The following is a 27,923-nucleotide window of genomic DNA, read 5'->3' on the forward strand; positions in this document are numbered from 1 at the left end:
GTTTTTACAGCTGCAGAACATTGCTTATTTCTAACAGTTTTGGATCATAGGGAGGTTAAAATTTCAGGTTCAAGAGTTTGTTAAACTCTTGTTCTATCAAGAGTTTGTTAACTTGTTCTAACATATAATCTACGGTCAGGGGAGATTCTCTCTCAGATAAACCATCTCTTCAATTAAATGAATCATCAAATTATTCAGGCAGAATAATAAATAGTTGCTAGAGACTGCAACAAGAATGGATCAACCTGACTCAACCCAAGTCCAAGAAAAATACTTCACTGAAGAAATTTTTTTAATTTTAGGAAAAGAAAACCACTTTTGAAGTTATATCAACTAAAAGCATTCTGCAATTTGTAAGTATCAAGGAATGCTTCAACGCTGAGACCAAATTTAACAACAGTACTGCAAACTTAATGCAGTAAAGGTGGAGATAGAAATCTACTATGTTGAGACACACCAAGAGAATACATTCTTCGCAGACATCACATAGTTTGCTGACATACCAGGCACCAAATTGCACTCATCCCATGGCATGCTTCTGCGTCCAGGCCTGGGCAGTCATCTCATACTTTGCTCTGTCAGTCTTGTACATGTGAGCAATTTCAGGCACTAATGGATCATCTGGATTTGGATCTGTCAGAAGGGAACAAATGGACAGCAACACCTAGAAGTAGACAAATACATCATATGTTAAGATCTAAAAGCCGCAAGGAAAGACTCATTGACCAAGACAACTATGTCTAAGCAACATTGGGACATCTCTGTTGCCACAGATCCTAGAGTAGCTCCAACAATGTCCAGCCATCCAGATTCCACAAGCCTATAACAACTGGTCCAGTCATCCAAAGTTAGCTCTCAAACTAGCTAGGAGTTTATAGTTGTTAAATGGTAAATCATACATGGAGAACAAGAACAATTTGGATCATGAGCTGCAGTTTCTCAAACCCTTCTTAGTATCAAAATAGATTTAAGCCAATAGTGAACTAATAGATACACCTAGTTAATTGAGGCTGTTCCACACGATGAGAAAGAATCAAGGGTCTAGAAACAGATCTAAAGTACCTTTGATATAGTCAGGGCAGGGCTCCACTGATCCTTTAGAATGTCAAGGCATATACTCCCATTGCTATTAATATTTGGATGGAAAACCTTGGTGCAGAAGGACACCTGAAGAGGACATAATGTTGCATAAATTATTCTACGACATGCGAGCAATGGGCGTGGCAACAAAATGGAAAGCAGTGCAATTAATTTGATATGCATAATAATGTGCTAGATAGAGTTAATAAGCTGTGTGGCCATGACTCTATGATGCCCACGATTTTGGGCTCACATTTAATACACCTAGATCCAAGTTTTTGTTAGGCCACAGTTGAGTAGCTAGGAAGTAGGACTCGAAAAGCTGACATGAAAAACACATTACATTTATCCATAAACAAACTATTAAGTATCCTTCAATTAAGTATGTGAAGATATCAAATTAATAATGAGATAAGCTTAAGACCTACACAGATGTTGGTTTATGATCACTTGGTGATTTAGCCAACTCTAAAGATGTAAACGATGCTAGTTATCTCAAAACAAAGATTGCTATTTTGCTCAGTCATTACAGCTAACCCTAGTCATGAGCTCCAATTGCAACATATTCTCATGTACAAACGAAAAGATATTAGCCATATATGACATGATGTGCAAGATAGGAGCTCCCTTTTACAAGTTTGTGACTCTAGATGTATACATGGGAATATCTTACGTATATTGTTAAAAGGCCAGCTTATTGGTGCTCCCAGTGGACTTAAGCTTTTAAAGATTGCCATAAGTTTCTCAGTTAACAATAAAGTCTAATTACGTGTCAGAAACTGACACTAAACTCGTATAGATAGATTTTGATTGCATTCTTTTATTTGTCAAAAAAGGTCATATTTATTAGTGTTGTCAAACAAATGGTCTTATTAAATTTGTTCATATACAAAAACACAGGGAAATATATAACTTTGCTGACACGGATAATGATCGATTCTAAATGCCATAGTTTCATTTTAACTTGAAAGAATTCTTCAATCATCTGATTGAGTAAGCTATTAAACCTTTAAAATTTATCAGAAAAAAAAAGAAACAAACATGATTCTGAAATAAAATTTATAAGCAGCTCTGGTAGCAAACAAAAATTTCAAAGAAGAAATTTAAGTAAATTGCAACTGATCACAAGAAAGGATAGAGCAGATATATATTTTAAAGCACAAATCATTAATAGATGTGCGCCAAGTCAATAACAATAGTCTAAAATATGAACAATTTACCTTGGGTGGCTTGAAAGGATAATCTGGTGGAAAGTGTATATTCACCAGAAATACACCTCCAGCAAAAGGGCTATCGCTAGGTCCCATAATAGTTGCTTGCCAGTGGAACATATCTTCAGCCACAGGGCCTATAGAATCAAAGAAACAAGCAACATAATGTGATTGCAGAAGCAATTTATTAAGACCACCATGTAGCAATTATATTAATATTTATCCTTCATTAAGATCCATTATTTTTTTTTCATATGTCCCTTTCTTTGAGAACCAGATTTCCTACCATCTATTTCATTAATAAAAATGTTCATACACAATCAAGTGTTATATTTGATAATTCACTTGTGTAATAGGAAGAAACCTTCTAAAAATAATGAGTCTATAATATTATAATTGCAACAATTTCAAAAACTATATCACAGAAATCCCTCTATCTATAAGCTGTAGTCCCAAGTTTAGACTCCCTCTTTTTTATTGCTTACACATTTAAAAAAGCATTGGTTCCAATGCTTGTGAGGGACCATTCGATGTCTTTTAAATTAAGCAGACAGTTCTCTAAACAATTTTCTTAAAGAAGCTAGGCTCCTCGAATAAACGAATCATAAAGACTCAAGTCATCTATTACCCTGTTACTCAAAATTTTGGGTGCACCAAACCAACACTTTCAAGAGCAGAGATTTAGTTTAATATGAGGATAATCTCCGTCATAATAATTGGTTTAAATCGGCATAAAGATATGTAAGCAACCATTCAAACAGGTAATGCTAGGAAGTAAGCATCACCTGCGCTGCACGATGTGGGAGGATCCTTCTGCAAGTCCTTCAACTCCTTCAAAATCCGCCTCGAGGCCATCAATAGCAATCGGAATCACAAATCTTGTCGAGGTCTCTGAAACAATCGAAGAACAATCGAGACTTGAAGTGATCCCATGAGATGCAAAAGAAAAATTTTGATGTAATGCACCGGTAAATCAAACACTAGAAGCAACATCGAGACTCGGGTGCCCCTCCCCCAACGAAGAATATCCCTCCAGAGTCCTAATAACACCTTCAAATGTCATGGCAGAAGCTATTACCTTGCCCAAAATCCAATCTTTTTCGACAAAACCCACCAAAATATCGAGAAGTTAAAATTAAGATGGTGAACAGATAGATCAGCAATCTCTCATCTCCTCAAAGAAAACGAAGATGGATAGGTCAGCAAATCCACTGAGTCAGCGGTCGAAACTGTACCAATCAAACATATAAACCAAGAACTAAAAGAACCACCATCGCCAGAATCATACCGTCCGAGGTCGAAGAAATGGACTTCGATCGATCGACTCGTTCGCGCTCTTGCTCGGCGGGTTTCCGGTCCCGAGGCATATTTATAGGGCGGGATTTGGATTGTGCCGGCGCGTTTCCTATGATGGAAATGGGTAAAGATTGTCCGTTGGATAGTGGATGGACGGATCCGATGGCTCGAATACACGCAAAGGCAACCGCATCCTTTTCTTTCCTCTGCATTTAAAGGCGGGGTGGGGTCGCGTGAGAAGCACGCTGGTTAAAGTGGCCGGTTACTAATTCGTGTTGCATCCCTCGTCTCAAGTGGCCATCCCCTGCCCTACACTTGTACGGTGGAGGAAACCCCACTATCAATAATACAACAAAAATAATAAAGTAATAATATTATTCTGCTAAAAATAAATATTTGATAGGTGAGAGAGTAGAGAGTCAACACTTTTCTATCTCACTTTTTTTGGTCAACCTTTTTGATGGGATTCTTCTGAATCAACTTTACCATAATATTCCAAATACATTGACAGAATTTTGTAATTATGAATACCCTTTTTTGTTTGATTTGATTATTTTCTTTAATATATATATATATATATATATGTATATATGTCTATGAAAAAAATAACTAATTGCATAAAAAAATAAAATCCACATAAATCTAAGATTTATATATGGATAGATAAATTACCATATAAATATATATAATAAAAATATAATTCTCCATAGAAAGATATAATGCATAGCTATTCACGTAACAAATGTTATAACACTGGCTAACAAGTTCTTATTTGCCTTTGGAAAACGGAAATATAATGGAGCGAAACACTCCCGCACCGTCGATCCTCAAATAGGGTACGTGGCATCTTCTGGTCCCTTGAGACATGGATCTTGCGGCTATTCACTAGTGGCAGCCGTGTGCTTTACGGGTGGAGTACCCGCAAATTGTATCATATCCAAACCCGACCCACTAACAACTTAAATCCAAAGCAGAGTACCTTTTGACCGCTGCTGCGTGTTGGACCAGAAGACAACGGTAGTCAACTCCAAGTAACTCGTAGAACACAACAATGCGACTTTGTTTCATAGCAGGTAGTACATGAACAATTAAAGGGCTGTTACAGAACAATTGTGGAGTGGGACAGTGGGAGTTTTCTCAATGATCTTACAAGATGGCACCAAATTTGCAAGTTCTGATAACAGAGAAGGAATCCATCTTGCAGACAATACATCAGCACGGTTGGTTTCCTAATTCAGCAAACATACTGATAGAAGAACTGGCCTTCGATGGTTGCGGCAGTGGTGGAGCTGTGCAGGTTTACTGAACTCATCGATAGCAGATGGAGGAGAGATGGGGAGGAAATGGCCCTGGTTGCCATGTCTGGAGCTTCTTGTTTGGTCATGCTGAAACCATTCGACGCGATTTGCTCTGACGCTATCTTATATGCCTTTGCTAGCAAGGAATCGATGTACTTCTGATGCGCGTCCATTCGAATCTGCAGATGCTTCTGAACCTGATCAAGGAGCCTGACAAAGAGTTTTAGTACAATCTGATAAGCATTAGAAGCTAATAAGATGAAGATCTTAGTTGACAGAAATACTACAAGTTAAGATGGATGTTATGTGTAATCACAGTTGACACTCCAAGTTTAAACTTGATACAGAAATGAACGTATGTGGACAGGCTGATAATAAAACTAAAGAAGAAAGATGAACAAAAACAGTGTAGTAAGAAATATGTGAATGTCTATCACAGATTAAAAGTCAAAGAGGCTGAAAAAGAAAATATGGATCACAGCGTAGTAGGTCGAAACCAGGAATCTTGATGTAGACAAGATGTTACTTGGTAACGTGGATGAAGTCAAATTTTATCATGTCAGAGCAGAACACTTAATGATGGCAAATGTTTAGGACCTTAGGCTATGAAAAATGTTGATGAAATCAAAGAGAAAGAAGATTTAGTTACCTCCACTTGTTCAAGCAGTCTTTGCACTTCCATTTGTGCTCTTAGTGCCTCTTTCACTTCCTGACCCCTAAAAGCAGGAGCACCAACCATGTCCAATGTTTCCCGACATGCTCATGCATCGTGCCTTGTACAAATTCACAGAATTAGAGGTCCAAGCAAAATAGACCCGTGTTTATTCGACGGGAAGGTTAGATACTACTTACTGACATCAAGAGTAGGTACTTTTTGGAGATAAAGCACTGCTGCTCCTATTCTCTAAAATGCGGGAAGCTGAGATTCAAGTGGCAAGGAGTTAAAAGCGATGTAGCCGAATAAATGTAAAACAATCAGGCTGCTGTATGATCACTTGTACTGATTGTCAAAAAAGTAAAATCCCGATGATTGGATTCGATTAGTTTCTCTCATACAACTAGATATGAAAAGGTGATTCCCAAGACAGTCAATGCAAGAATCTCTTTCAAGTATTTACTCTGCCTGCTCTTATCTGTTTTCCACTAGCCTTCTGAATTGGTAACCGACGAGAAACATTTTCTGAAAAAAAAGATATAGCAAGTTCCATCGACAAGAAGGACAATTTAAGAGGAATTTGGAAAGAGATCCAAGATCTGACTTATCTGACTATATTAGGAAAGAAGATAGAACTGAGACAGACTCCGAACTTCTTTTCCCCGATAGGTAGTTATAACGACGGGGGTTTAAATAGATCACCTAAAGACAACAAGGCCTTCTACCAAATTCTTTGGAACCTTTTTGGAAAGATTATTGAATGAGCAGACAAGGTGTTGAGCAAAGACAACACAAAGGAAGAACTTCTGGACCTGCCATCTTTTGACTGTTCAGTCATTTCTTTGCTTGATTGCTTTCCTGATCTGTATTTCTGAAAACATTAACAGGGAAAACCAAGTACATCAGTGAAAATCAAATTGATTCTATCAGCAACAAGAACTCAGAGGAGCTTCATGAATTGAGAATCATTAACTTGTCTAACAGTACCTGGAGATGACTCTTCAGGTGAAAAAGTATCAGCCCTTTATAGCACCCATCGTTTGCATGATAGCCTTTGGTGTTGCTTCTACAGTATTCAACATGTCACAGACAAATGATCATCAAAACCAACAATTTACATCAATTCAAATCACTAAGATGAGAGATAATACTTTGGCAAAAGATGCTTAAACAAAGAGAATTTGATTCATGTGTTCATGACTGACTCTATAACGTAAAATATTACTTGACAAGGGAAGCAGCAACAATCGGGGGAAAATTAAACTGTTCATAACTCTGATACATGTGTTCCATGTGTCATCAAACTATATCACCATACATTATTCAGCTTCATAATTGTGTTTTAATTGTGACTCCATTTGCTAGTTTTGCTGAGGATTAGTTCAAGATCATTCAACAAGTTTTAGGTAAGTTAGATGGAATTGTCTAAACAGTGACACCAAGAAATAGTGTAAAGTCAGGCAGAATCTGGTCATGCTGTGAAGTTGTGATATCAAAACTATTTTTGATTATTTTCATTCACCACGACCAAGAAAGCTATGCCTCATCCAGATTCACCAGCTTTAAATGTCTCATGAAAATGATTTGGATCTTGCTTTGTTTATCCTTAGCAAAGTCATTGGTGAAGCCTTTGACTGATCAAGACTCCTCTAGGCAATGGTTATGTCTAAAGAAAGCCAGAAAAATGTATCCAATGAAACCATTTATTTGCTTACTTGCTATCTGCTTGTTTTGATTACTTGAAACAAGTCAAACTTTTATTAGTCAGTCCTAAATCTGTCGTTTGCTTTTGTTTGCCAAATGAGTACATCAAAAGCTAAAAACTAATTGCAACAACTGCACATTACAGTGGCCATTGGAGCTGAGTGATGGCTAATGAGAGGCAAATGGAAAGAGGAACCCGAAAGCATGGGACATCAGAAGAACAAATAAGCAACGATATCAAAGCACTCCTACTTGGATCACGAAAAGCCCGTAGTCAATTGAGAAGGCGCACGTTTCGGTCATTCATGAGAGACAACAGAGAACAAGTTCTAGCGGCCTAAAAGGCAAAAGGAGGGAGACAGGGATGGCAGCGAGAGGAATAAACAACGCAACAAAACCAGATAACTTTCGAAGCGATTCAAAACGACAGAGAAATCGATTCGCAAGCCCACACCTTTCGGTCATTGATGATGGAGAACCAGGGAACACTTGCAGCAAAAGGCAAAAAGGTACCAACTTTCGGGGGCCCCGAGCTGGGCGACGGCGTCGACGAATCGCTCGTGGAGGTCAGCCGTCCATCGGAGGCTGCAGCTTGGGGTCCGCCGTCGGGACCAGTCTCGGGCTGTGGGTCTCCTCCGATGGAATCGAAGCTTCGGGTCGGTGGATCAACCCAGAAAACAAGATCAAAACAATTACACGCTCTCTCAAGCTCTGAGAGAGAGAGAGAGAGAGAGAGAGAGAAGAAATGTGGTGGCTTTTTGGCTCTTTGCTATGGTTATTCCAATGGTCTTTGAGGTCCAAATGCGGGGTGGGCTTTGGTACCTTTTGGCATTGAACCGAGAAAAAAGCTCAAACACCTCTCTCTCTCTCTCTCTCTCTCTCTATTTTAATTGAATTATAGTTGTTGATGGGATAGGAAGAAGGATTAGGAAACAAGAATGAACCATACGGCTAGAGAGAGAGAGAGCCATGTGGGAGACGTCCAACGTTCGCTTTTCAATTGACCTCTGCGTTTAGCTGAAGCATCCATTGTCTTGAACAAGTCAACGGCTGTGGCTTCTTCCATCTACTTTTCTTCATGTTGTTGATGTTGTTATAGGTTGTACTCTTTGTTTAACCTCACAAAGGAGTTGTTGATGCTTGTGCTTTAGAGCTTCATCCTCTCCTGCTGAGGCTGGAAGTGGGCATGGGGGATGCACATAAGAGGAAGGTCCAACTGTTCTATGATCATTCATCTTCTTAAAAGAATTCTTTGTTCTTTTTTATCCTTGATAAAGTAGAACTTGAACTCAATATGTAATAGGTTGGAAGATCAATTGAAGCAGATTGTGATTGTTAATCATCTAAGATTGAAGGGTATAAAGGATTCAGAAACCTTGAATCTGAGGAATGATTGATGTTCCATTGGGATATACAAGATGATAAGTGGGTGGATCATATAATGGTGGCTATCTGTCCATGAAATCTCATGGAGTTCAATAATATGATTGATGTTGATGACATTATTGCATAATAGTATCAGCTTGGCTTGCATTTGATGATGGACTGGAAACAGAGGATGCCATCTCATGGACCTCAGTGATACAGGCCTACTCAAAACCATGGGTGTGGCTGCACATCGCAGGTCTTCTCTCAGATGCATCAAAACAGACAAACAAAGAAGCTGATGGAAAGACACAAACAGAGACCTTGGAAATGATACCACCATCACCTGTTCTTGTCATCTCCCAGGACAAAAATGTTCACCCTTAACAGTTGAAATCTTACTATCATGTCATCCTTTGCAATGCAATCTACTTATCAAATTATATCCGATTGCCTGATATTATCATTGTATTTGTAATGTGATCAATGTTCACTTGATTTCAGGATTTCTTGGAATGCTAGAACAACTTCATCCTCATTTACCAATATCGACACCCGAGTCTTTTCTGTTTCCAACTTGGAGTGAAGCAGTCAGAATCATAGATTTGTAAATGAGTAGAAATTGATGAGCAATGTATTATTTTCAATGATAAGTAGATCTGAAAATAATGGAATACATGATCTCCATGCCAGAGAAGAGTAGAATCCATCAATATCCATGTCCAGGAGCAAAGTTATTGTAGCTGCCATGAGTTTTGGGAGATGGTGGCACATTCTGTGAAGCTCTGTCACCCAGGAGCTGCCTTTTGGGAAGAAGAACTCCATCTTCTGTAGACAAACATGTAGAACAACTGTAAACTAAATATGGACTTTCTCTAAGTGAGACTAACTAAGATGCATGAGGAACTGAGTCTCTCCCAGAGCTTGAAGCAATTCTAATCCAAAGAAAAAGGATAAAAACTGAAAGAAAACAAAAAAACAAAAAAAGAAGAGACCAATACACCTGCTGTTATCTTCTAGTGTTTGCCAATGGGGAAGAACTACCACCAAGCAAGAGAGAGAGAGAGAGAGTACCAAGAGCATTTGGAAGGTGCATGATGACTCTGGAATCAACTGCAGCTGAGCAAGCAAGCAGGAACAGAAGGAAGACAACCCTGTGAGAGCATCTGCTATCCATGTTATCAGTCAACTCATTCTCTCTCCATGATGCTACTCTCTTAGATTTATAGAGCAGTTGTGTCAGTGCACCTTCGAAGTCCTCGCCAGAGGGGATCTAATTCTTGCTGCTGCGTGTTAGTCAACACCTGATGAAGAAGAAGTCACAAGTACCCTGTTTGACCCTCCAACTCTGGTCAGGATTTCCTATGGTCCATGCCAAACTTTGAATGGCTTGGTGTGGATTCTAATGGACAAGCCTAACTATTTTATTCAATTTAATGTTGATTTTGATGATTGATTGATGTGTTAAAATTGATTTGACTCGATTTATTTTTCAAAAATAAATTTTTTTCTTATGCTTTCAAACTTGAAAAATGATTCTTTTCTTAACATCGAAGATCCCAGTTTGGATTGTCTCGATAACTAGACTGATTTTTAAGAGTATGTCGAACAAATTTTCTTCGGTAGTTATATAAAAAGTTATTCTATATAAAACAATAGTATGAAGGAGAGAAGACTAACTTACGTTGTCTGAAATTTAATGGATTAGATTCGATTGGAAGAATATTTTCATTAGATTTGGTACTAACGCAATAAGTATATTTTAATGATATCTGATGATTAGATTTTATACAGACACGCATTCTTTTGTCCCCCATGCAGATATAGTTATGTCCCCGACATATCCAACTCTTGGATTGCCTATGGATTTGGTCGTCACTCCCTTCTCTCAAGATAAGTCCATCCTATGATCGTGTGACTACCGGCCCATGTGAGGTGTCCTCAACGGATGTTATCCAAGTCATATGATTGGCCATAGATTTGCTTGGTCGCCGCCTCCCTCTGTCCTCCTCTCCATCTAAAGATTGTGTTGTTAACCGCCCAAGTGAAGTGTTCCCCCCTCTAACCCAAGGGAAGAAGGAGGAGGCTATGATTGCGTCTTTTCCTACTCCCCTACGACTGCGCTCCCCCTTCCGGTGCCCCAGGCCTCTGTTTCCCCGAGAAAATGGGGGGTGCCGGAGGCGGGGATGGACTTGGAGGAGCTCCATGTGCTTGGCTGCTGCGCCGTTCGTCAAGGACGGAGCTCTGAGGGTCAATGGCAGGGAGGCGCTGACCGGCGTGCCCCAGAATGTCGTCGTCTCGCCGCCGTTGATGGATGGAGCAGCGGCGTTCTTGGGCGCGGTGGCCGATCGAGAGGACTCGCGGCACGTCTTCAAACTCGGTGTTCTTAGGTAAAAAATGCATCTTTCTTTCTCTGTGTTACGTATACATTCGCATATGAATCTCGAAGCCTTTCTTGGTTTCTCATGATTGGAGATCTGAATGATTCAGATGAGCAATATACATTATACTTTGATTCAAGATGATTAAAGATTGTCAAGAAATCAACCATCTGATGCCAAAATTTGGTTTTCCTTTTTCTTTATCGATTATACACATTTTACTCTTCTTTCCCCCCAACAAAAAATCCTTTTAACCTTTATCACTCTTGTTGATTTATTTTGCTCGTCTTGTTCTTATTTCAGTTTGCTTTATTGGAATGCCACTGTTTTGATGTGCTTGAATGCCTCATCATATGATGCCAAACTAGAACATTCTTCATCTATCATTTTAGATGAAGGGAATTGTCTCTTTGATGTAGCTTCATTCATGGTATTGTGATGCAGGGACTACCGACTACTTTGCTTATTCAGGTTCAAGATCTGGTGGATGATTCCCCGCGTGGGGACTGCAGGCAGTGATGTGCCTTTTGAGACCCAAATGCTGCTTCTTGAAGCAAGACAATATGAGGCTGTTGATGGAGGAGTTCGCGAAGCCGCAGCCGATCCAGCATTCTATATACTCTTCTTGCCTGTCTTAGATGGTGATTACAGAAGCAGCTTGCAGGGGAACTCCTCAGATGAACTTGAGTTCTGCATTGAAAGTGGTAGTTATCTTGCAGCCATTGTCTAATGGCTATCGTCACACTCCTTTAATGACTGCTTTGATGTTGTTACTGCTCCTGTAGGTGATCCAGCGACTACAGGATCCCGGTTCCTGGAAGCAGTGTTTGTGAGTCACGGGAGCAATCCATTTGACCTCATGAAGGAATCCATGAAGTATGTCTCCTCCAAATGCAATGAAGAACATCTGATCTTTATTAAATGTTACAGTCTTTAAATTTTCTGCAGGATTAGAACATCATCATCAACTCCTCTGATATACTACCCTTTACAGAATGCTAGAGAAACACAAGGGGACCTTTTCAGTGCGTGAGCATAAAATGGCAAGTTGAGGATCACATGTTATGTTATGTATCAATGATTTATCGGATGAGACATGTTGAAACTTATTACCTCTTCTGCTTTGTTGGCTGTTGAATCAGAAACCTGGAGTGCTGGATTATTTTGGCTGGTGCACTTGGGATGCTTTCTACTTTGATGTTAATCCTCAAGGAATTGAAGATGGTTTGAAGAGGTAACTATCTTCATGCTTTTTCCAATGGAATCTATCAAGTATTATATGTGTAGCTGCCTCTGCTGACAATTCTGGTTTGTTGTATTAGTCTAGTTGTTTGAAGTTGTAAATTGCAAAATGATTATGCTGCAACTGCAAGAATGTGGATTTAATGTATGATAGAACTTTGCTGGTTTCCATCAGTCTAGAGGATCAGTTGGCAGCATAAATAAGAAACTGGTTCCTGCACAGTGGCAATCAAGAAAAATATCTGCTCTAACTTTAATATATTGTTATGAATTTTCTTAAAGTATAAAGATACATTATGTATGTCTGTGTGTGTGTGTGTGTGTGTGTGTGTGGTGCTTAATATACTCATTGATCTCTGTTGATCTAGTTTATCGAAAGGAGGCACACCGCCAAAATTCCTACTGATAGATGATGGTTGGCAGGACACCTCAAATGAATTCCAGAAAGAAGGTGAACCAGCTGCTGAAGGATCTCAGTATGTTTTTTACAGCATTAGTTCTTCATCTTGATACAAGTAGTCCTTATCTATCATCTAAATTTTTATCTCCAATACGAAGGTATGGTGCTAGATTAGTCAGTGTTAAAGAGAACAACAAATTCCGAAGAACAGCAGATGGAGCCTCGAACAATGGAGCTACTTCTTTGAAGGATTTTGTTTCAAATATAAAGCAAACATATGGACTAAGGTAGATGTTCAACCATATCTCCTTTTCTTTCAATGTATCACAAGTTACATTCTTCTTTAAACCCCAATTAGGTATGTCTATGTATGGCACGCACTGATGGGGTACTGGGGAGGAGTAAGTCCAGATGCAGCAGAAACAAAGAAGTACAATTCAAAGCTAGTTTATCCTGTTCAATCTCCAGGAAATCTTTCGCATTCCAGAGACTTGACTATGGATTGCATGGAGAAGTATGGGGTTGGCATGGTCGACCCTGAGAAAGCATTTGATTTCTATGATGATCTGCACAGCTATCTCATGTCACAAAATATAGATGGAGTTAAAGTGGATGTACAAAATATCCTGGAAACAATTGGAACAAGTCATGGTGGCCGGGTATCCTTGGCTCATCGCTTTCATGAGGCACTCGAGAAATCTATCGCGAAGAACTTTCAGGATAATAGTATCATATGCTGCATGGCACAGAGCACAGACTCAATATACAGGCGAGGAATACAAGTAGAACAATGCTTCTAATCTCATTTTAATTCAACATTAACAGCACAGTGATGTTTCGTCTCATATTTCGTGATTCCAGTTCGAAAGTGAACTCTATTACCAGAGCCTCAGATGATTACATGCCAAGAAACATGTTATCACAGACACTTCATGTTGCTGCTGTTGCATTCAATAGTATGTGGCTTGGAGAGGTTATGGTCCCAGACTGGGATATGTTCTATGTGAGTCTTTGCTACTTCTATCAGTTAAATTGAAATGATTTTGACTCTTTATTCTCATGACACCTTGATTGCCAATAATGCAGCAAATAATTTATGATTCTTGTCGTTGCATCTGTTGTCTTTCCCTTTGTAAACTGACTATGTGGTAATAATGCCATAACAATGATTCCAGAGCCTCCATTATGCCGCAGAGTTCCATGCAGCTGCAAGAGCTTTGGGAGGTTGTGGAGTCTACATCAGGTGAAAACATATGACATGTTTTGGCATGTAGAGATAACTTGTTCAAACTATAAAACTTTGAGGTATGATGATCAAACTATGTCTTACAGTGACAAACCAAATCAGCATGATTTTGAGCTTCTTAAAAAGCTTGTTCTTCCCGATGGATCAATCCTCAGAGCTAAATATCCCGGGAGGCCTACTCGAGATTGTTTATTTGATGATCCAGTGATGGATGGGAAAAGGTGTAGTTCCTTTCCATCAGTAAACTCCATCAGAGAACTGTTACCTTCTATCAAGAGGAAGTACTGTGCTTTATATAACATTTGCTCTCTCTCTCTCTAATGAACAGCCTGCTGAAGATATGGAATCATAACAAATGTACTGGAATCCTTGGCATCTTCAATTGTCAGGGTGCAGGGACATGGCCATGCCTTAAAGTTCCAAGTACTCCAAGTTCTGAGGTCACATACCTCACTGGCCATGTTAGCCCTGGTGATGTTGAGTATCTTGAAGAGGTTGCAGGTGATAATTGGACTGGTGATTGTGCAGTTTACTCCTACCATGATGGTAAGTATCATTAGCTCTCTCTCATGCTCTCATACACAGTACATATTCATCTACAGAATTGTTACCTACTTCATCAAATGCAAATTTATTCTGACTATACCCTTAAGAGAGACAGATCACATGGCAGTAAATGTGGAACAACCAAAGACACTGCCATCCACTATAATATTTCAGTGTCCAAATAGTAGAGATGCCAAGTACATGGACATTAAAGCTGCAGGATACTGAATGTTTGAGAACAAAATGGCAAATTTATCCTATTCAGGTTTCAGACTAGAATTACTTCACTGCTTTCTTATTTTCTTTAGAAAAAGAAAAAAAGAGTAGAATTTATATATTCTTTCATACACTATATTGAGCTGCAAACTAATATAGGAAGAGACATGGCTGAATGAGCAGATGGATGACAGTGATTAAAACTTGCCATGTAGTGCTCCTATTCCTGAGTGGAAAGGAAGCATGTTAATGTTTTTCATGCTGTGACCGACTTTAATCTCACTTCTCTCCTTTCTTTGGAGCAATTAGAGTTTGATTTTGAGTGTCTCTCTAGTTTGTTATCAGAATCACATGACACAGGCACCTTTCCTTGCTCATCTTTCTTCCAAAACAACAGGATCTCTCTCCACATTGCCAAAGAATGGATCACTGGATGTCACACTAAATGTTCTGCAGTGCAAACTTTTCACCATATCTCCAATCAAGGTAAGTTATTATTCATTTTAATGACTGTTGCCTCAACAATTCTTCTGCGTCACGCCTTGTTCTTCCATTTGTTCAGAGCTATGACGATACCATCCAATTTGCACCGATCGGACTGATCAAAATGTACAACTCTGGTGGTGCCATCGAAGCCATGGACTTCATGAGCGATCGATCTTTGTGCCGTTTGAGCATCAAGGGCAGAGGATCTGGTCTTTTTGGAGCTTATTCCAGCTTAAAACCCAAAGTTTGCACAGTTAACTCAACCTCTGAGGAGTTCATGTTCAAGGATGACAACCACATGCTGACACTAACAATTCCTTCAGGAGTGGATTACTGGGAAATATGTGTCTGTTTTGATGCATGACATTTGTTTATGCCTCAAAACCATTCATTTCTCCTTTTTTTTTTGTAATCAATTATGTAGAGAAGACAGAAAAATAAAGATTCAATCTAAAGAATTTCAGTAAATTGCAGTTTGAAGACAACAAAATTTGAAGATATTAGCTAGCTTAATTAGTAACTAGATATGGAATCCTGTCATTACTACTTACCTTTACAACAAAAAAACAACCACCCACCAATTTCATCATATCCAAGCTTGAACAAAAATCTTGATTTAGATATTTATTTTTCTAACTAAACCCGAAAATCCGATTTAAGTGGATAAGAAAGACTGAAAGGTCTGAAAAAACTGAATCACTCTCATAAATGATGGCCCTTTATATCTCTATCGTCCTCATCTTAAATTATGTATATTACCAAATAAATAAATAATAAATAAAAATAATATTTATTTTTCTAACTAAATCTGAAAATTCGATTTAAGTGGATAAGAAAGACTTGAAAGGTCAGAAAAAACTCAACCACTCATAAATGATGGCCCTTTATATCTCTATCATCCTCATCTTAAATTATGTATATTACCAAATAAAATAATATTTGTTTTTCTAACTAAACTAGAAAATTCGATTTAAGTGGATAAGAAAGACTGAAAGGTCAGAAAAAACTTAATCACTCTGATGGCCCTTTATATCTCTATCATCCTCATCTTAAATTATGTATATTATCAAATAAATAAATAACAAATAAAAGAACAGGTGACCCCTTTAAAAGTGTCGGTGATGCTGGAGCTGTTGATGATGTTTTGCTGCTAAGCTTGCCATGGCGAATTGCCGGAGAACCGCTATGTGTATTACAAGTTGGAGACAATTTGGGTTTGCCAAAGTTGGTGCCCACTTAGATCCCAGACTTTGTGTTCCTAAGAAGGAGAACAGGTGGGTCCACCAGTTCCAAAAGGGCCCCACCCAAAATGAACTAAGCTCTTGTTTTCTAAAATTTCTTTGTCAAATAGTAGATAAAATAATAATCACCAAATCCTTCCTTCTACAGCTTTTCAATTGCCTTTGATTTGGATTAATTATTTTGATTCAAATTTCCATGTGAACAGTAGAAAATAATCACCAAATTCTTCATTCCACAACTTTTCAGTATCATTTTTTATTGAATAACAACTATTTAATTAATTTTTATTGAATACTAGCAGTGTAAATTACAGTGTGCTCAAAATTAGAATTCTATAAACTTATATATATATATATATATATATATATATATATATATATATATATATATATATATATATATATATATATATATATATATATATATATATATAACATGTTTAAAAATATTAAAAATGATTTAAGTAAACTGTTAATTTCAATCAAACTAATTATAAGCTTAAAAATATAATATTATAATAGTCTATGAATAATAATGACTAAAGAGATATAATATAATATCACTTAATAAAATATTATAAATATTATTAAAAAATAAATAAGACAAATAAAAATATTATAATAATTAAAAATTAATAAAAATATATAAGAAATTTTAGCAGAAAAAACTTTTGAGAGATGTTTTAGGTATTTTTAAATCAAAGATATTATTTGAAAAAAAAAAGATAAGATATTTTTTAAGAAATACATAAAAATATGGATATTTTCTATAAAAAACCCGTTATATATATATTTATTTATTTAGTTATTCGACCAGAGAGTGACGATTGACCTCTCTCTCTCTCTCTCTCTCTAGTGTTTATTTTATTTAATTTTAATTGGACCAGTGACAACGCACATGGAGGTGGACCCCACTTGATGGCCCACCACGTGGCGCCAATGGAGCAGAGGGTGTCCCACTCCGCCTCCGATTTTTTTTTTTTATCGAATGAATAAAATAATTAAAAAATAACTCTCACAATATATATATATATGTATATAATATTAAACATAGAAAATGATAGCTCGATTATAAAATCTCCAGCAATTTTTATATTTTGTTAGATTATTATTAACACTAAAAAGGGACTACAAAAGTCTCCAATACTCTCTTTCAGGCAACTCAAATTGGCTGGTTCTTCCGTTTAATTAAATAAAAAATCAATCAAATTGGATCCAATTCAACTTCGTCTTTCTTAATTATTCTCCGATCAATGGTCGAATCAGACCAACCAAGACTGTGGGAGACAGACGAGCCACATTAAAATAATTGTAACCCACTATAGTCCATCGTTTAATCCAGTCACATTACTGTCTCCATCCACAAGTTGATTCGTCCAAGTATATATACGTTGTCCATCAGATCGATCACAACGGGCTTTCGGAGCCTAATGGACGGCTGGGATGTCCCATCCGACTGGTGATATATACATACACTCCCTTTTATCGATTAACTACGCATCTCTTCTCTCGCACTCTCTCCCGGTGAACAGAGTTGCGTGGTGGGGTAGATGGTACGTGACGGGGTGTGTTTATCAGCTTCGCCAGGTGTATATACTCCTTTTAGTAGAAAAAGAAGGAAAAGGGCAGGAAAGCCGTAAGCGCTCCCCATCTCGTTTCGTGGCTGCTTCAGCCCTCGACGAGAGGCCGGAAGCGGTTCCCGTCGGCGCCTCCCTCTCCTGCTCGTCCTTGCTGTTGGGGGCAGCGGAGGGAAGAGGGTGGGTGGTGGCGTGTCTTGAGCGAGGCTTTCCCGGCGGAGGATGAGCGGCGGCTGAAGATGACGAGGAGGAGACTCGTTCTGGCCTTGCTCTGCCTCACGGTCCTCTCGCCCATCGTTCTTTACACCGATCGGCTCTCTGCATCCTCCAATCCCAGCTGTGAGTGCTCGAATTTGAGGGGACGGGGGGAAGGATCGAATTTTTTAGGGGGAAATGGGGGTTGTGCTTGATGATTTATGAGAAATTCTTGTCGTTTTGATGGTATTCTCATGCTTCTTTCTCTTCTTTCTCTTCTTGTTTGCACAGCAAACAATGAGGTCGGGGATGAGGCTTCCAGTCTGGTAAGTATTAACTTTTCCTTTCTAATTCCAATTTTGGAGATGCACGATCTTAGAAGAATTCACTCGACGACTGTTCCTTCTCCAGAGCTTTGGGACTTCCGACGCCGGGGAACTGCGCGCGCTTGCGCAGGTAGCACTGGAATTCTCTCCCAAGTTTTCTGCCTCCGTTCGTCTTTTGGATCTCAGAGTTCCGGTGAAGACTTGGTTCTTTTTCGCAAGATCTTGATCTTGACACTATAAAAATATCCTATTCTGTTACAGGAGTTGACGAATTCTGTGAAGGAGCCAATAGGAGTCGTATACTCCGATAATTCAAACAATTCCAATCAGATTCTGACGACTCCGGAGGATGGATCGAAAGACTCAACCGCCAAAGGTCGGGTTCCCCTTTATTTGCCTTCTGTTGGAAGAATTTTACACTTTGTGGATCTTGATGTGTTGGTAGATCAGAGATCTCTTGTCAATGGAGGTCTTTACAAGGTCACAAGATATATGGTTTTATCTCCAAGAAGTGGTAGGTTGCTGATGACTGTTAATTTGTTCAATGATTTACAGAACTGCCATTGGGGAAATCTGAGGAGCACAAGAGCAGAGTTCTGTCGGCTGCAGTAGATGAGAGGAGTTTGCCAGAGGAGGGAGTGATCAAGGAAGTGACCGATGGGGTGACTGGAAACAATAGTTTAGAGAAGCCTGAGTCAGTGGAAGAGAACAAGGAGGAAACAGGATCTCAACATACTATTCCAATTACTGTTCCAGAAAAAGAGGTATCTTAACTATTTATTTTTAAGATTATTCATCTCTTTTGATATAAGTTTCTTTTTTCCCCATTTTAGTTATATTATCTTTAGGTTTGGGGATATCATACTGTAATTGTTAATTGTTGCTTCTGTATGTGGACCAGTGGGATCATATGAAGTTTACATAGTTTCATTGGTGATGACTTGTTACTTTTTTCCTATTTGAACTTACTTATGATCTGTTTGTGCTTTTCGGACAGTTCTTTGTGGTGGGAAAATTTTTTTGTTGAAGTTGCTGGAGCACTTCGATGCTCTAATGTTTACAGAAATTCATATGAATTATAAGTTGCTGATGTGGCTTGATGGAAGAAGATCTTATATTATATTGGTGACATGAGAAATACTTCTATGCTTTGGTGGGAAAATTAAGTATAATAAATTCTGCAATACAACTATGCGTATAGGTGCACTAGCCTTGTAATGTTATGACAATCTTGACTTAATAAACTGCATAAATGATTATGTCAATCCATCACAACCAAATTAACATATTCAGAATAGGCTTGTAAGAAAGCGATAACTGGGATGGGTACTTTTGATATTGTTATTTGGGAAGGTTTCTCAATTTAATTTCTTTAAGTCACCATCTCTATTGCATCAGAATAGTTCATAACTAATGAGAGATCTGAATGAATTCAGCTTAAGCCCCTTTAAAAGGTAGTTTGATGAGATCTGCAGGAGCCGTAGATTAGTTTGGAAGATGTTTTTGATGTTAACCAAGAGAGTGAAGAGAAAAGAATGACATGACTACTCGCTGAAGAGAATCATTTAACTTGTAATTTGCAGTATTTGCCTCCAGTCCCTTTTGTCATCTTTTGCTTCTAACCAAGCCACCAAAGTTCACCTATTAGTTGGTTTTCAGGAAAACAAATCTGAAGAGAAAGTTAAACAGGTGCCACCCAGGAACAATACAGAAAAACATCATATAGTTCCTAGCGAGAAAAAGAGCAGCAGCACAACAATTCCTGATGCTAGGGTCAGGCAACTCAAGGATCAGTTAATTCGTGCAAAGGTTTATCTCAGCATCGGGCCCATTCGATCAAATCCTCACTTTGTAAGGGAGTTACGTTTACGTATAAAGGATGTTCAGCGTGCCCTTGGGGATGCAACCAAGGATTCTGATCTGCCAAGAAGGTAAGCGCTTGGATTTGCAATAACTTCTGATTATCTGATTGTTTGATGGAATTTTGTTTCTAATTCTTATGTAATGTTGATTAATCTGCATGTTTTATTCATGTATATGGATGTTATGTAATTGTACTCATATATACATGGCTTCTGCTCTTATGGTTTTCTTGACATTACTTTCATGGTGTCTAATTTAGTGCATATGAGAGACTGAAGGCGATGGAGCTAACTTTGGCGAAAGGCAAGCAGATCCAAGATGATTGTGCTGCTGTTGTAAAGAAGCTCCGTGCTATGGTTCACTCCAGCGAGGAACAGTTACGAGTTCATAAGAAACAGTCATTGTTTCTAGCACAACTTGCTGCAAAGACCATTCCCAAAGGTCTACATTGTCTTCCTTTAAGGCTTTCTGCCGAGTACTTCTCTATGAACTCTAGCCAGCGGCAGTTCCCATATGAAGAAAAACTTGAAGACCCTGACCTCTTTCACTATGCTTTGTTTTCGGATAATGTGTTGGCTACAGCAGTGGTGGTGAACTCAACTGTATCTAATGCTAAGGTCAGTGCTTGATACATTGCTGCCATTCATATTAATTTATTGATTTCAGTTTGCTTCTGTTAGTTAAACAGAAATATCTTTCTTGCAGAACCCAGCAGATCATGTTTTCCACATTGTAACTGACAGACTGAACTATGCAGCTATGAGGATGTGGTTTTTAGCTAACCCACCTGGAAAAGCTGCCATTCAAGTTCAGAACATTGAAGAATTTACATGGCTAAATGACAGCTATAGTCCAGTGTTGAAACAGCTGAGGTCACAGTCCATGATCGACTATTACTTCAGGACTCATCATGCTACTGCAAACTCTGATGCAAACCTGAAGTACCGAAACCCAAAGTACCTATCCATCTTAAATCACCTGCGATTTTACCTACCTGAGGTATTTCCAAAGCTGCACAAAGTGGTGTTTTTAGATGATGATGTTGTCGTACGGAGAGACCTGACTGGCCTTTGGGAGATCAATATGAAAGGAAAAGTCAATGGTGCAATTGAGACATGTGGACAAAGCTTTCACCGTTTTGATAAGTATCTTAATTTCTCAAATCCTCTTATTGCCAAGAGATTCAATCCTCGTGCTTGTGGTTGGGCGTACGGAATGAATGTGTTTGATTTGGACGAGTGGAGGAAGCAGAAGGTTACTGAAGTTTATCACTACTGGCAGAATCTGGTAAGATATGATGCATATCTTTCTAATGTTTTGTTTACTTGTTATCTATTGTATACATTGCGTATCCCTCGTGCTTTGCTTTTGTACATTATAACCTATTTTTCCAGTCAAGATTTTGAAATCTTGGATTATTATCTTGTCTCATATTCTTTTCAATATTGGAGAATTTGAATTAGAGAACCAGAATCTTCTTCAGAAAGGCAGTCAACTTTTTGAGCCTTGGTGATGTGGTTACCATGTTTATAGGTGTGGGACAAGCTTATAACTTCTCTAGTGTCACATGCCAATATAGTAGTGTGATCAGGGTAACTGGTTTGTTTATTTGGAAAAAGAGAATTCTGTTTTGTCTTTATTTAGTTAGAAACGTAAAAGATCTCCCAGGCCTCTCTTGTATGCTAGATTTTGAAATTCTCTATCTGACTTTGCAGCTGCACTCTATACTTCATATATCTCCAATCTGTCTCATGTCTATGCTTTTCACAGAATGTTGATAGACAACTATGGAAATTGGGAAGTCTTCCTCCTGGTTTAATAACATTCTACAACCGTACACTTTCCATCGATCGTCGGTGGCATGTTTTGGGCCTTGGGTATAACCCACATGTAGACCACAAGGATATTGAGCAAGCAGCAGTCATCCACTACAATGGAAACATGAAGCCTTGGTTGGATATTGGCATACCTCAGTATCGTGGCTATTGGTCTAAGAATGTAGATTACAATCACATTTTCCTACGGGAATGCAACATCAATCCTTGAGACTGGACATGGTTCTCAGATATTTTCCGACCCACTTTCCATGTATCTTTTGAGGTTCTTTCTTGTTTTCCTTCTCAGCACCGAATTAAAACTGCTCAGCTCGATTTTGCTCGAATTTTCTCGATAGCCTCGTATTCATTGTAGCTTTTCTTGTTCCCATGGTTTTAGTATCTGCACAAATGCTGTCCTACTGTATATGCTTCGTTACTAATATTAGGCATCAGGGATTACATCATGGGATACTTTTTTTTTTTTTTTTCCTTCCAAAGTTTTCATGTAATATAAACTTGTGTTGTAGCACTTTCATGTAAAACCACTGTATGCCCAATTGTTTCAATTGGCTTCAGATTTAATTGCAATGGATTTCTTTCTCATCATTATAACTTGTGTTTTTATCATGCTTCTCTCTGGTAGTCAAGAATCAGTCTTGTTGGTTTGCTGATCTCATTTGACTTCCTCAGAACTCGACTTAGTTCTAAAAGCTATCTGTCCTAAACAAATTACAAACACGAGCAGGCATGGTCTAAAGCTATCAACTCCTCCACGAGCATCATAAATACTGCTGCTGTAAGTTCCTGTCCCTTTTCTTTGAAGTTGACAACATTGATGATTCACATGTCGAGCCCTCTTTGACAAACTAACAACTTTGAGTCCATGGTTTCTTGCACCTAACAACATGAGAGCTTCTGTATTTTCTTCCAGCTGACTAAGCCATTACCCCATGTACTTAATGCTTTCATCTGTCGTATCAATATAATGACTGTGAGGACACTGATGTGATTGTTGATTGGATTTCCTCGGTGGCCAAAGTACTTTTGTCTCTTACCTTTGTCCCTTCTCAATACCTCTGTATTCTGAGCCCTGAATGCATGGTGCCGAATGCAGAAAAGAAAACAAGTGTTGAGTGACATATTGATGACAAATTGGTGCATCATTTATTCATATCTGGTGAGGGCTTTTGTCTTTGCATGCCTTCCATGTGAGGTGATGGTCAAGAGGTTGATGTGTCCATCAGCTCTTGTATGGCTGGAAAGAACAAGGTAGGTCCCAAGAGCAATGAATTGTTGCATACATGTCGGTGGACTGTCTTCTCTACATTGTGCGCTGTATAATTTAATTATATGTTCCTGAGGAGGAGTACTTGAATTTTTAATTATTATTTATTTTAAAATAAATGATGTAAATAGGATTCGAATTTAGAAATTTATGATAAGTTATCAGAAGGGATAAATTTATGATAAATTTGAAAATTTTAGATGAATCGAAAATGACAAGTATAAAAAAAAATTATAGAAGGAATGATTATTATTTTTTCATTGTTGACCCAAACAGAAAAGCTTTGAGTTTTATTTAAAAAATAAAAAATTATTACGTTAAATAGTGTATAAAACGTCAATCGAGTTAACCCAAACTTATTATGAATAATTATGATATGAATGTAAATAAATCTTATCCTATGACATTGTTATTGAAGGGTTAAGTACGTCATATTTCTATGTCATGTTAATATGGGTTAATGACGACAAGAATGACCACATAACTCCCTGTTCCTAAGCCAAAATGAATGCCAGATTCGCTTATACGAGTAATCTACAAGGTTTAAATGAGTAATCTACATTTACTCTTCAATAGGTTAAAGACAAATAATCTTATTAATTGGTTATTTCTTTCGCCTAATCGAAGCATCCTAATCATAATTCACCAACATTTAATTGGTATGTTGTTGCGTGCATATTTTCAAGATTTGAGAATGGTTTCTATCGATCGAGATCTTGATATTTAAGTTGCATTACATGAATCTAATCCGCATATTTATTACAGATAGGAAGGCAAGAAATCATTCATATGTCAATTGGGTCCAATCTGCGCGGACTCCGATCTGATTCGGTCGGACCCGATTCAAGTCCATGGTTAGGGCTCGTTGCGGCGAGAAGCCTATGGGATTCCCCCGATGCCCCGGAGGAGGGACCGGCCGGGAGAAGGAAGGAGAAAGATCGAACCAGGAAAGGAAGGAAAGAAAGAGGCCAAGAACGGCTGGTGGATCGGGATTTCGTGGGACGAGGATACTGCGATTTGGTTATCATTGCTCGATCCACTGGCGACTCATATGGTAAGCCAAATTTACTTCCCCATGATACCGATCCAAAGAAAGATGCGGCCTTTATCCTCTGCGAGCTCATAAATAGCGAGAAGGAACGTAGAGTACAACAGGGCAGTGATATCTTCTTATCCTTTACGTGCGTTTCTCAGTTGGTCTTGTACGGTCGATCGTATCTTCGGCTGTGAGCAGAGGTTTGTGAGTTCTTGTGCTCCATGTTTCCCTCATTTCAGAACATTTGAAATGCCATTCCATGTTTTGAATGTTTGCATGGGAATCATGAATGCAGTCATGCGTCGGCTTGAACCTTTCAACCGCATGCAGGAATCTTAAAATATGCATGGGTGTTCATTGCTTGGCAAGTATGAGATGATGTTCAATCTAGGATATTCTACTTTTTGTTGTTGAAATTATGTGATTTGCTCCACTTTGTTTCTATGTAAGAATTATAGACAGAAATGAAAGAACCAGTATGTTCCACTATAGTGGCTTTCATAATCTATACGGTAGATTCTATAACAGTTTAGAGAGATTTTGTCGCCGATAGTCCCGATGCATGTGTTAATTTTCTGTTGAACACTCTTGGTTTATGAAGATTTTGATGCGTAAGATGGCATTGGTCATGTCGATCAGCTCGTTGATCTGGTTGTTGTTTTCCTTTTCCTTTTGCTTTATGTGTCTTTCTTATTTTGTTTCAGGAGTACCCTATTTATTTTACTCAGAATCTGATTACTTGTTCTTCCTTTTCCTTTCCTATTTGAAGATGTCTGAAGTCACCGAACTTTATTTTTTCATTCTTCATTTTGTCTTATCAGCTTTTTTTTCTAAAAAAAGAAATAGAAGGATTAATCTTTCATGAAATTATCTGCTGTCTCAATAGTTAAAAAAATCGACAGATAGCAATAATTCAACTTTGTCTCTATTTATCCGTTCGTTTTATAAAATTCTGAATCACTAAGTAGCTTTGTTGCATGGTTTAGGGCTTGTAAATCATTTCAAGTAATAACTTTATGCATACATAGCTAGATTTTGTTAGATTTAATTGATTTTCCAATAATATCCTGTTTATATCAAGTTAAGAAAATCCAAGAGACTTTAGTACCATCTTCTTCATTAAACAAAATCCTCATAATTTCCATCAAACAGGGCAATTGTTGAAGCATCGTTGAACCTGGAGTTGCTAGAATTTCAGTAAGCAAGCTTTGCTCATTGAAAGTTCAGCAAGAATCTTGTAGTATTACGATTTCCCTGTCTCAGGCTTGTCTTAACCATCATTCTTACCTTCTCAGCACAGGATCCTTTCCGCAGGTTTCCAACATACTTATATAGCTTGAAAATTTTGCAAGTTCTTCCCTACAAAAAAGGATGGAGGTACACTTGACAATAATTCTTAAAATCTATCATTTATAGAGACTGTTAAATAGTTGTCACACTTTTGGATTCTTGAAATAAATTTTGATTGCAAGCTTTACCCAAGAAGATTGGGTGGTTTATGTGGCGAACTTCTTTTGTTGAGCATAACTTTTTACTTATCTGAAGCTATTCAAAAAAGAAAACAAGATCTTTGATGATCTGATTGATGGAATTAACATGTGTGCTTGGTTTTGCAGCAAAAAATAGTGATCAAGATTAATGTGATATGTGACAGGTGCCGCAACAAGGCCCTGAAGTTAGCATCAAGTGTGAGAGGTATCTTTTTTTTTTATATGTCCTGGGCACTAAGTTTACCATAGGTTGAATGCTCCTATCAGCCTAACAAAGGATTCCTTATGGTAGGTGTGGAATCTGTTGCAATACAAGGCAGGAACAGGAACCGTGTAGTAGTGACTGGAGAAGGGGTTGATTCTGTATGCTTAACAAGCATTTTAAGGCAGAAGATGGGCTATGCAGAGATCATTGGTATAAGCAGAGCGAGCTTTGATGAGGTTCAGGAGTGTGAGGTGCCAGGCCATCAGGAAGTACCACAATGTTACAACAATTACTGTGGACCTCCGCAGATGATGTCTAATGGAGTTTGCAATACATATTCAAATGGTTACAACCATTATTATCCACCACACCCACATACCATCCATGATGGGTGGTATGCCTCTCGCCCAAGCTTTTGCTCGATTATGTAAAATATTATTGTAAGTAATGTCATGTTGGTTTGGGCTTGAATAATTTGTTCATATGGAACTTGAATGGAATGATAAGGAGAAGGTAGGTACTTTCTCATGTATATTTGCCACATGGATATGAACTTGAACATAGTCTTTGAACTTTCTATGCTCCACAACGGCAGGAGCTTTGTGTACCAAACTTTTTTTTCGCCTTTTGTTATGTTGACCAGTTTGGAACCTTTATGCTCAGGATTATGATATCTGCTCTTTCATTTCTTCTTGGTTATGAATGAGTCAAAGAAGAGGATCACACTGGAGACTCAAGCAATAGAGGTGATGCACTATTCATCAGCCTGTTACTGTTAGCTGAGAGGTCATTTAGAAGGTCTTGCACACATAAGTAGTTTTAAGTTATTTTCTTTTGTATATAATTGTTCTTACTAGTGTTTGAATCTATGGTTTTACAATTATGTAAAACTGCTGATGTGTTTCCCAATTTTTAGTATGACAACGTAGACTTGCAGGAGTAGGAGCAGCTAAGGCAGTGAGGCAAACAGTTTCTGCAGAGGAAAGCATGGTAGTGACAGAACACAGCTTAGTCTGTTGCAGCGTATGTAGAATTTTGACTGTGAGCAATTTCCTAGCTTTGTATACTGATATCTGCTTCTTTTACTTTTATTTTCTTCTGTTGTATTAAAATGTAGCTAATTCCAGATGATCTTATGTAAGTTAAAAAGCTAATTGCAAGTTAAAATGCTTTGGTTTGGTAGTGTGAAGAAATGAGAGAAGAACTGGATGTGGAGAGCTCATCGACTGCATTGTGTACAATCCACTGCATCTCATTTGAATCAGTCTTGGAAAATAATTCTAGTCATAGCAGGCAAGCTTTTCATTTTCAAATATTAAATTCCAGTTAGACTGAATTATCTTTTCTGAAACACAAATGTGATCTATGGAGAACCAGTCATCTCCCCTCATCATCTGCCCCACCTCATTGCAATTGGATGTCTTCTTTTCTACAGGAGATCAACAATTACTGCAATCATATTCGTGTTTTGGCTCCAGGTAATTATCTACCCATTCTTTTGTATGGATTTGCTCCTAGTAAACCTCTGTTTTATATGCAAAATGTCTTGCCAATAGATTTGTTTCTTCACCAGAGCAACACTGATTTCGGAACATGTCTAATCAATCCCACTAATTATAGTTTGATTCATGCATGACAGAGAAGCTGGGTTGGTTGATGTGTTCTTCAATAGCTTGCAATCATCACCATATAAGAACCACACGGTTGAAGCCTATCAAGCTTTGTCTCACAGGCGTTCCCCAGGTTGTTGCTACTTTCTAAT

At 38.2% G+C, this 27,923-nt stretch overlaps 4 protein-coding genes and 2 long non-coding RNA genes across 11 annotated transcripts; 3 read left to right on the forward strand and 3 right to left on the reverse strand.

The window, feature by feature from the left end:
• Positions 1 to 274: 274 nt before the first annotated feature.
• LOC103983265 (ubiquitin-conjugating enzyme E2-17 kDa) lies at positions 275 to 3,723 on the reverse strand. Its single transcript, XM_009400490.3, has 5 exons — positions 3,580 to 3,723; positions 3,077 to 3,182; positions 2,301 to 2,428; positions 1,063 to 1,167; positions 275 to 664 (listed from the first exon to the last, which is right to left on the reverse strand). The coding sequence occupies exons 2-5, from the start codon at positions 3,144 to 3,146 to the stop codon at positions 521 to 523; spliced, it is 447 nt and encodes a 148-aa protein (XP_009398765.1). The 5' UTR covers positions 3,147 to 3,182; positions 3,580 to 3,723; the 3' UTR covers positions 275 to 520.
• A 903-nt stretch (positions 3,724 to 4,626) lies between these two features.
• Positions 4,627 to 8,120, reverse strand: LOC103983505 (uncharacterized). 3 transcript variants are annotated; one of them, XR_010486296.1, is made up of 6 exons: positions 7,758 to 8,120; positions 6,528 to 6,606; positions 6,353 to 6,411; positions 5,738 to 5,804; positions 5,535 to 5,658; positions 4,627 to 5,095 (listed from the first exon to the last, which is right to left on the reverse strand). It is a non-coding gene; the product is annotated as an uncharacterized LOC103983505 (long non-coding RNA). The 3 variants fall into 3 exon arrangements; XR_010486297.1 differs by having other exon boundaries at positions 7,699 to 8,120; XR_010486295.1 differs by having other exon boundaries at positions 7,762 to 8,116.
• A 1,101-nt stretch (positions 8,121 to 9,221) lies between these two features.
• Positions 9,222 to 9,865, reverse strand: LOC135609183 (uncharacterized). Its single transcript, XR_010485698.1, has 2 exons — positions 9,684 to 9,865; positions 9,222 to 9,437 (listed from the first exon to the last, which is right to left on the reverse strand). It is a non-coding gene; the product is annotated as an uncharacterized LOC135609183 (long non-coding RNA).
• Positions 9,866 to 10,570: 705 nt separating this feature from the next.
• On the forward strand, positions 10,571 to 15,594 carry LOC135610727 (probable galactinol--sucrose galactosyltransferase 2). The gene is made up of 14 exons (XM_065105576.1): positions 10,571 to 10,999; positions 11,435 to 11,694; positions 11,776 to 11,866; positions 11,985 to 12,033; positions 12,133 to 12,224; positions 12,601 to 12,708; positions 12,791 to 12,919; positions 12,991 to 13,401; positions 13,494 to 13,635; positions 13,808 to 13,875; positions 13,965 to 14,099; positions 14,207 to 14,424; positions 15,038 to 15,126; positions 15,203 to 15,594. The coding sequence occupies exons 1-14, from the start codon at positions 10,698 to 10,700 to the stop codon at positions 15,488 to 15,490; spliced, it is 2,382 nt and encodes a 793-aa protein (XP_064961648.1). The 5' UTR covers positions 10,571 to 10,697; the 3' UTR covers positions 15,491 to 15,594.
• Positions 15,595 to 17,999: 2,405 nt separating this feature from the next.
• On the forward strand, positions 18,000 to 22,757 carry LOC135610728 (probable galacturonosyltransferase 4). Of its 2 annotated transcripts, none has more exons than XM_065105577.1 (9): positions 18,000 to 18,283; positions 18,431 to 18,465; positions 18,551 to 18,658; positions 18,727 to 18,841; positions 19,021 to 19,229; positions 20,125 to 20,396; positions 20,588 to 20,945; positions 21,034 to 21,615; positions 22,099 to 22,757. In XM_065105577.1, the coding sequence occupies exons 1-9, from the start codon at positions 18,184 to 18,186 to the stop codon at positions 22,372 to 22,374; spliced, it is 2,055 nt and encodes a 684-aa protein (XP_064961649.1). In that variant the 5' UTR covers positions 18,000 to 18,183; the 3' UTR covers positions 22,375 to 22,757. The 2 variants fall into 2 exon arrangements, with proteins under 2 accessions (XP_064961649.1, XP_064961650.1); XM_065105578.1 differs by having other exon boundaries at positions 18,551 to 18,595.
• A 1,486-nt stretch (positions 22,758 to 24,243) lies between these two features.
• On the forward strand, positions 24,244 to 26,811 carry LOC135584519 (heavy metal-associated isoprenylated plant protein 47-like). 3 transcript variants are annotated; one of them, XM_065102278.1, is made up of 6 exons: positions 24,244 to 24,484; positions 24,625 to 24,666; positions 25,619 to 25,663; positions 25,762 to 25,843; positions 26,083 to 26,161; positions 26,249 to 26,811. In XM_065102278.1, the coding sequence occupies exons 4-6, from the start codon at positions 25,838 to 25,840 to the stop codon at positions 26,590 to 26,592; spliced, it is 429 nt and encodes a 142-aa protein (XP_064958350.1). In that variant the 5' UTR covers positions 24,244 to 24,484; positions 24,625 to 24,666; positions 25,619 to 25,663; positions 25,762 to 25,837; the 3' UTR covers positions 26,593 to 26,811. The 3 variants fall into 3 exon arrangements, with proteins under 3 accessions (XP_064958350.1, XP_064958349.1, XP_064958351.1); XM_065102277.1 differs by having other exon boundaries at positions 24,244 to 24,666; XM_065102279.1 differs by lacking the exon at positions 24,625 to 24,666.
• The last annotated feature ends 1,112 nt before the right edge of the window (positions 26,812 to 27,923 follow it).

Source organism: Musa acuminata, chromosome BXJ2-4 (genome assembly GCF_036884655.1).
Source record: "Musa acuminata AAA Group cultivar baxijiao chromosome BXJ2-4, Cavendish_Baxijiao_AAA, whole genome shotgun sequence".
In the NCBI taxonomy this organism is placed as follows: domain Eukaryota; kingdom Viridiplantae; phylum Streptophyta; class Magnoliopsida; order Zingiberales; family Musaceae; genus Musa; species Musa acuminata.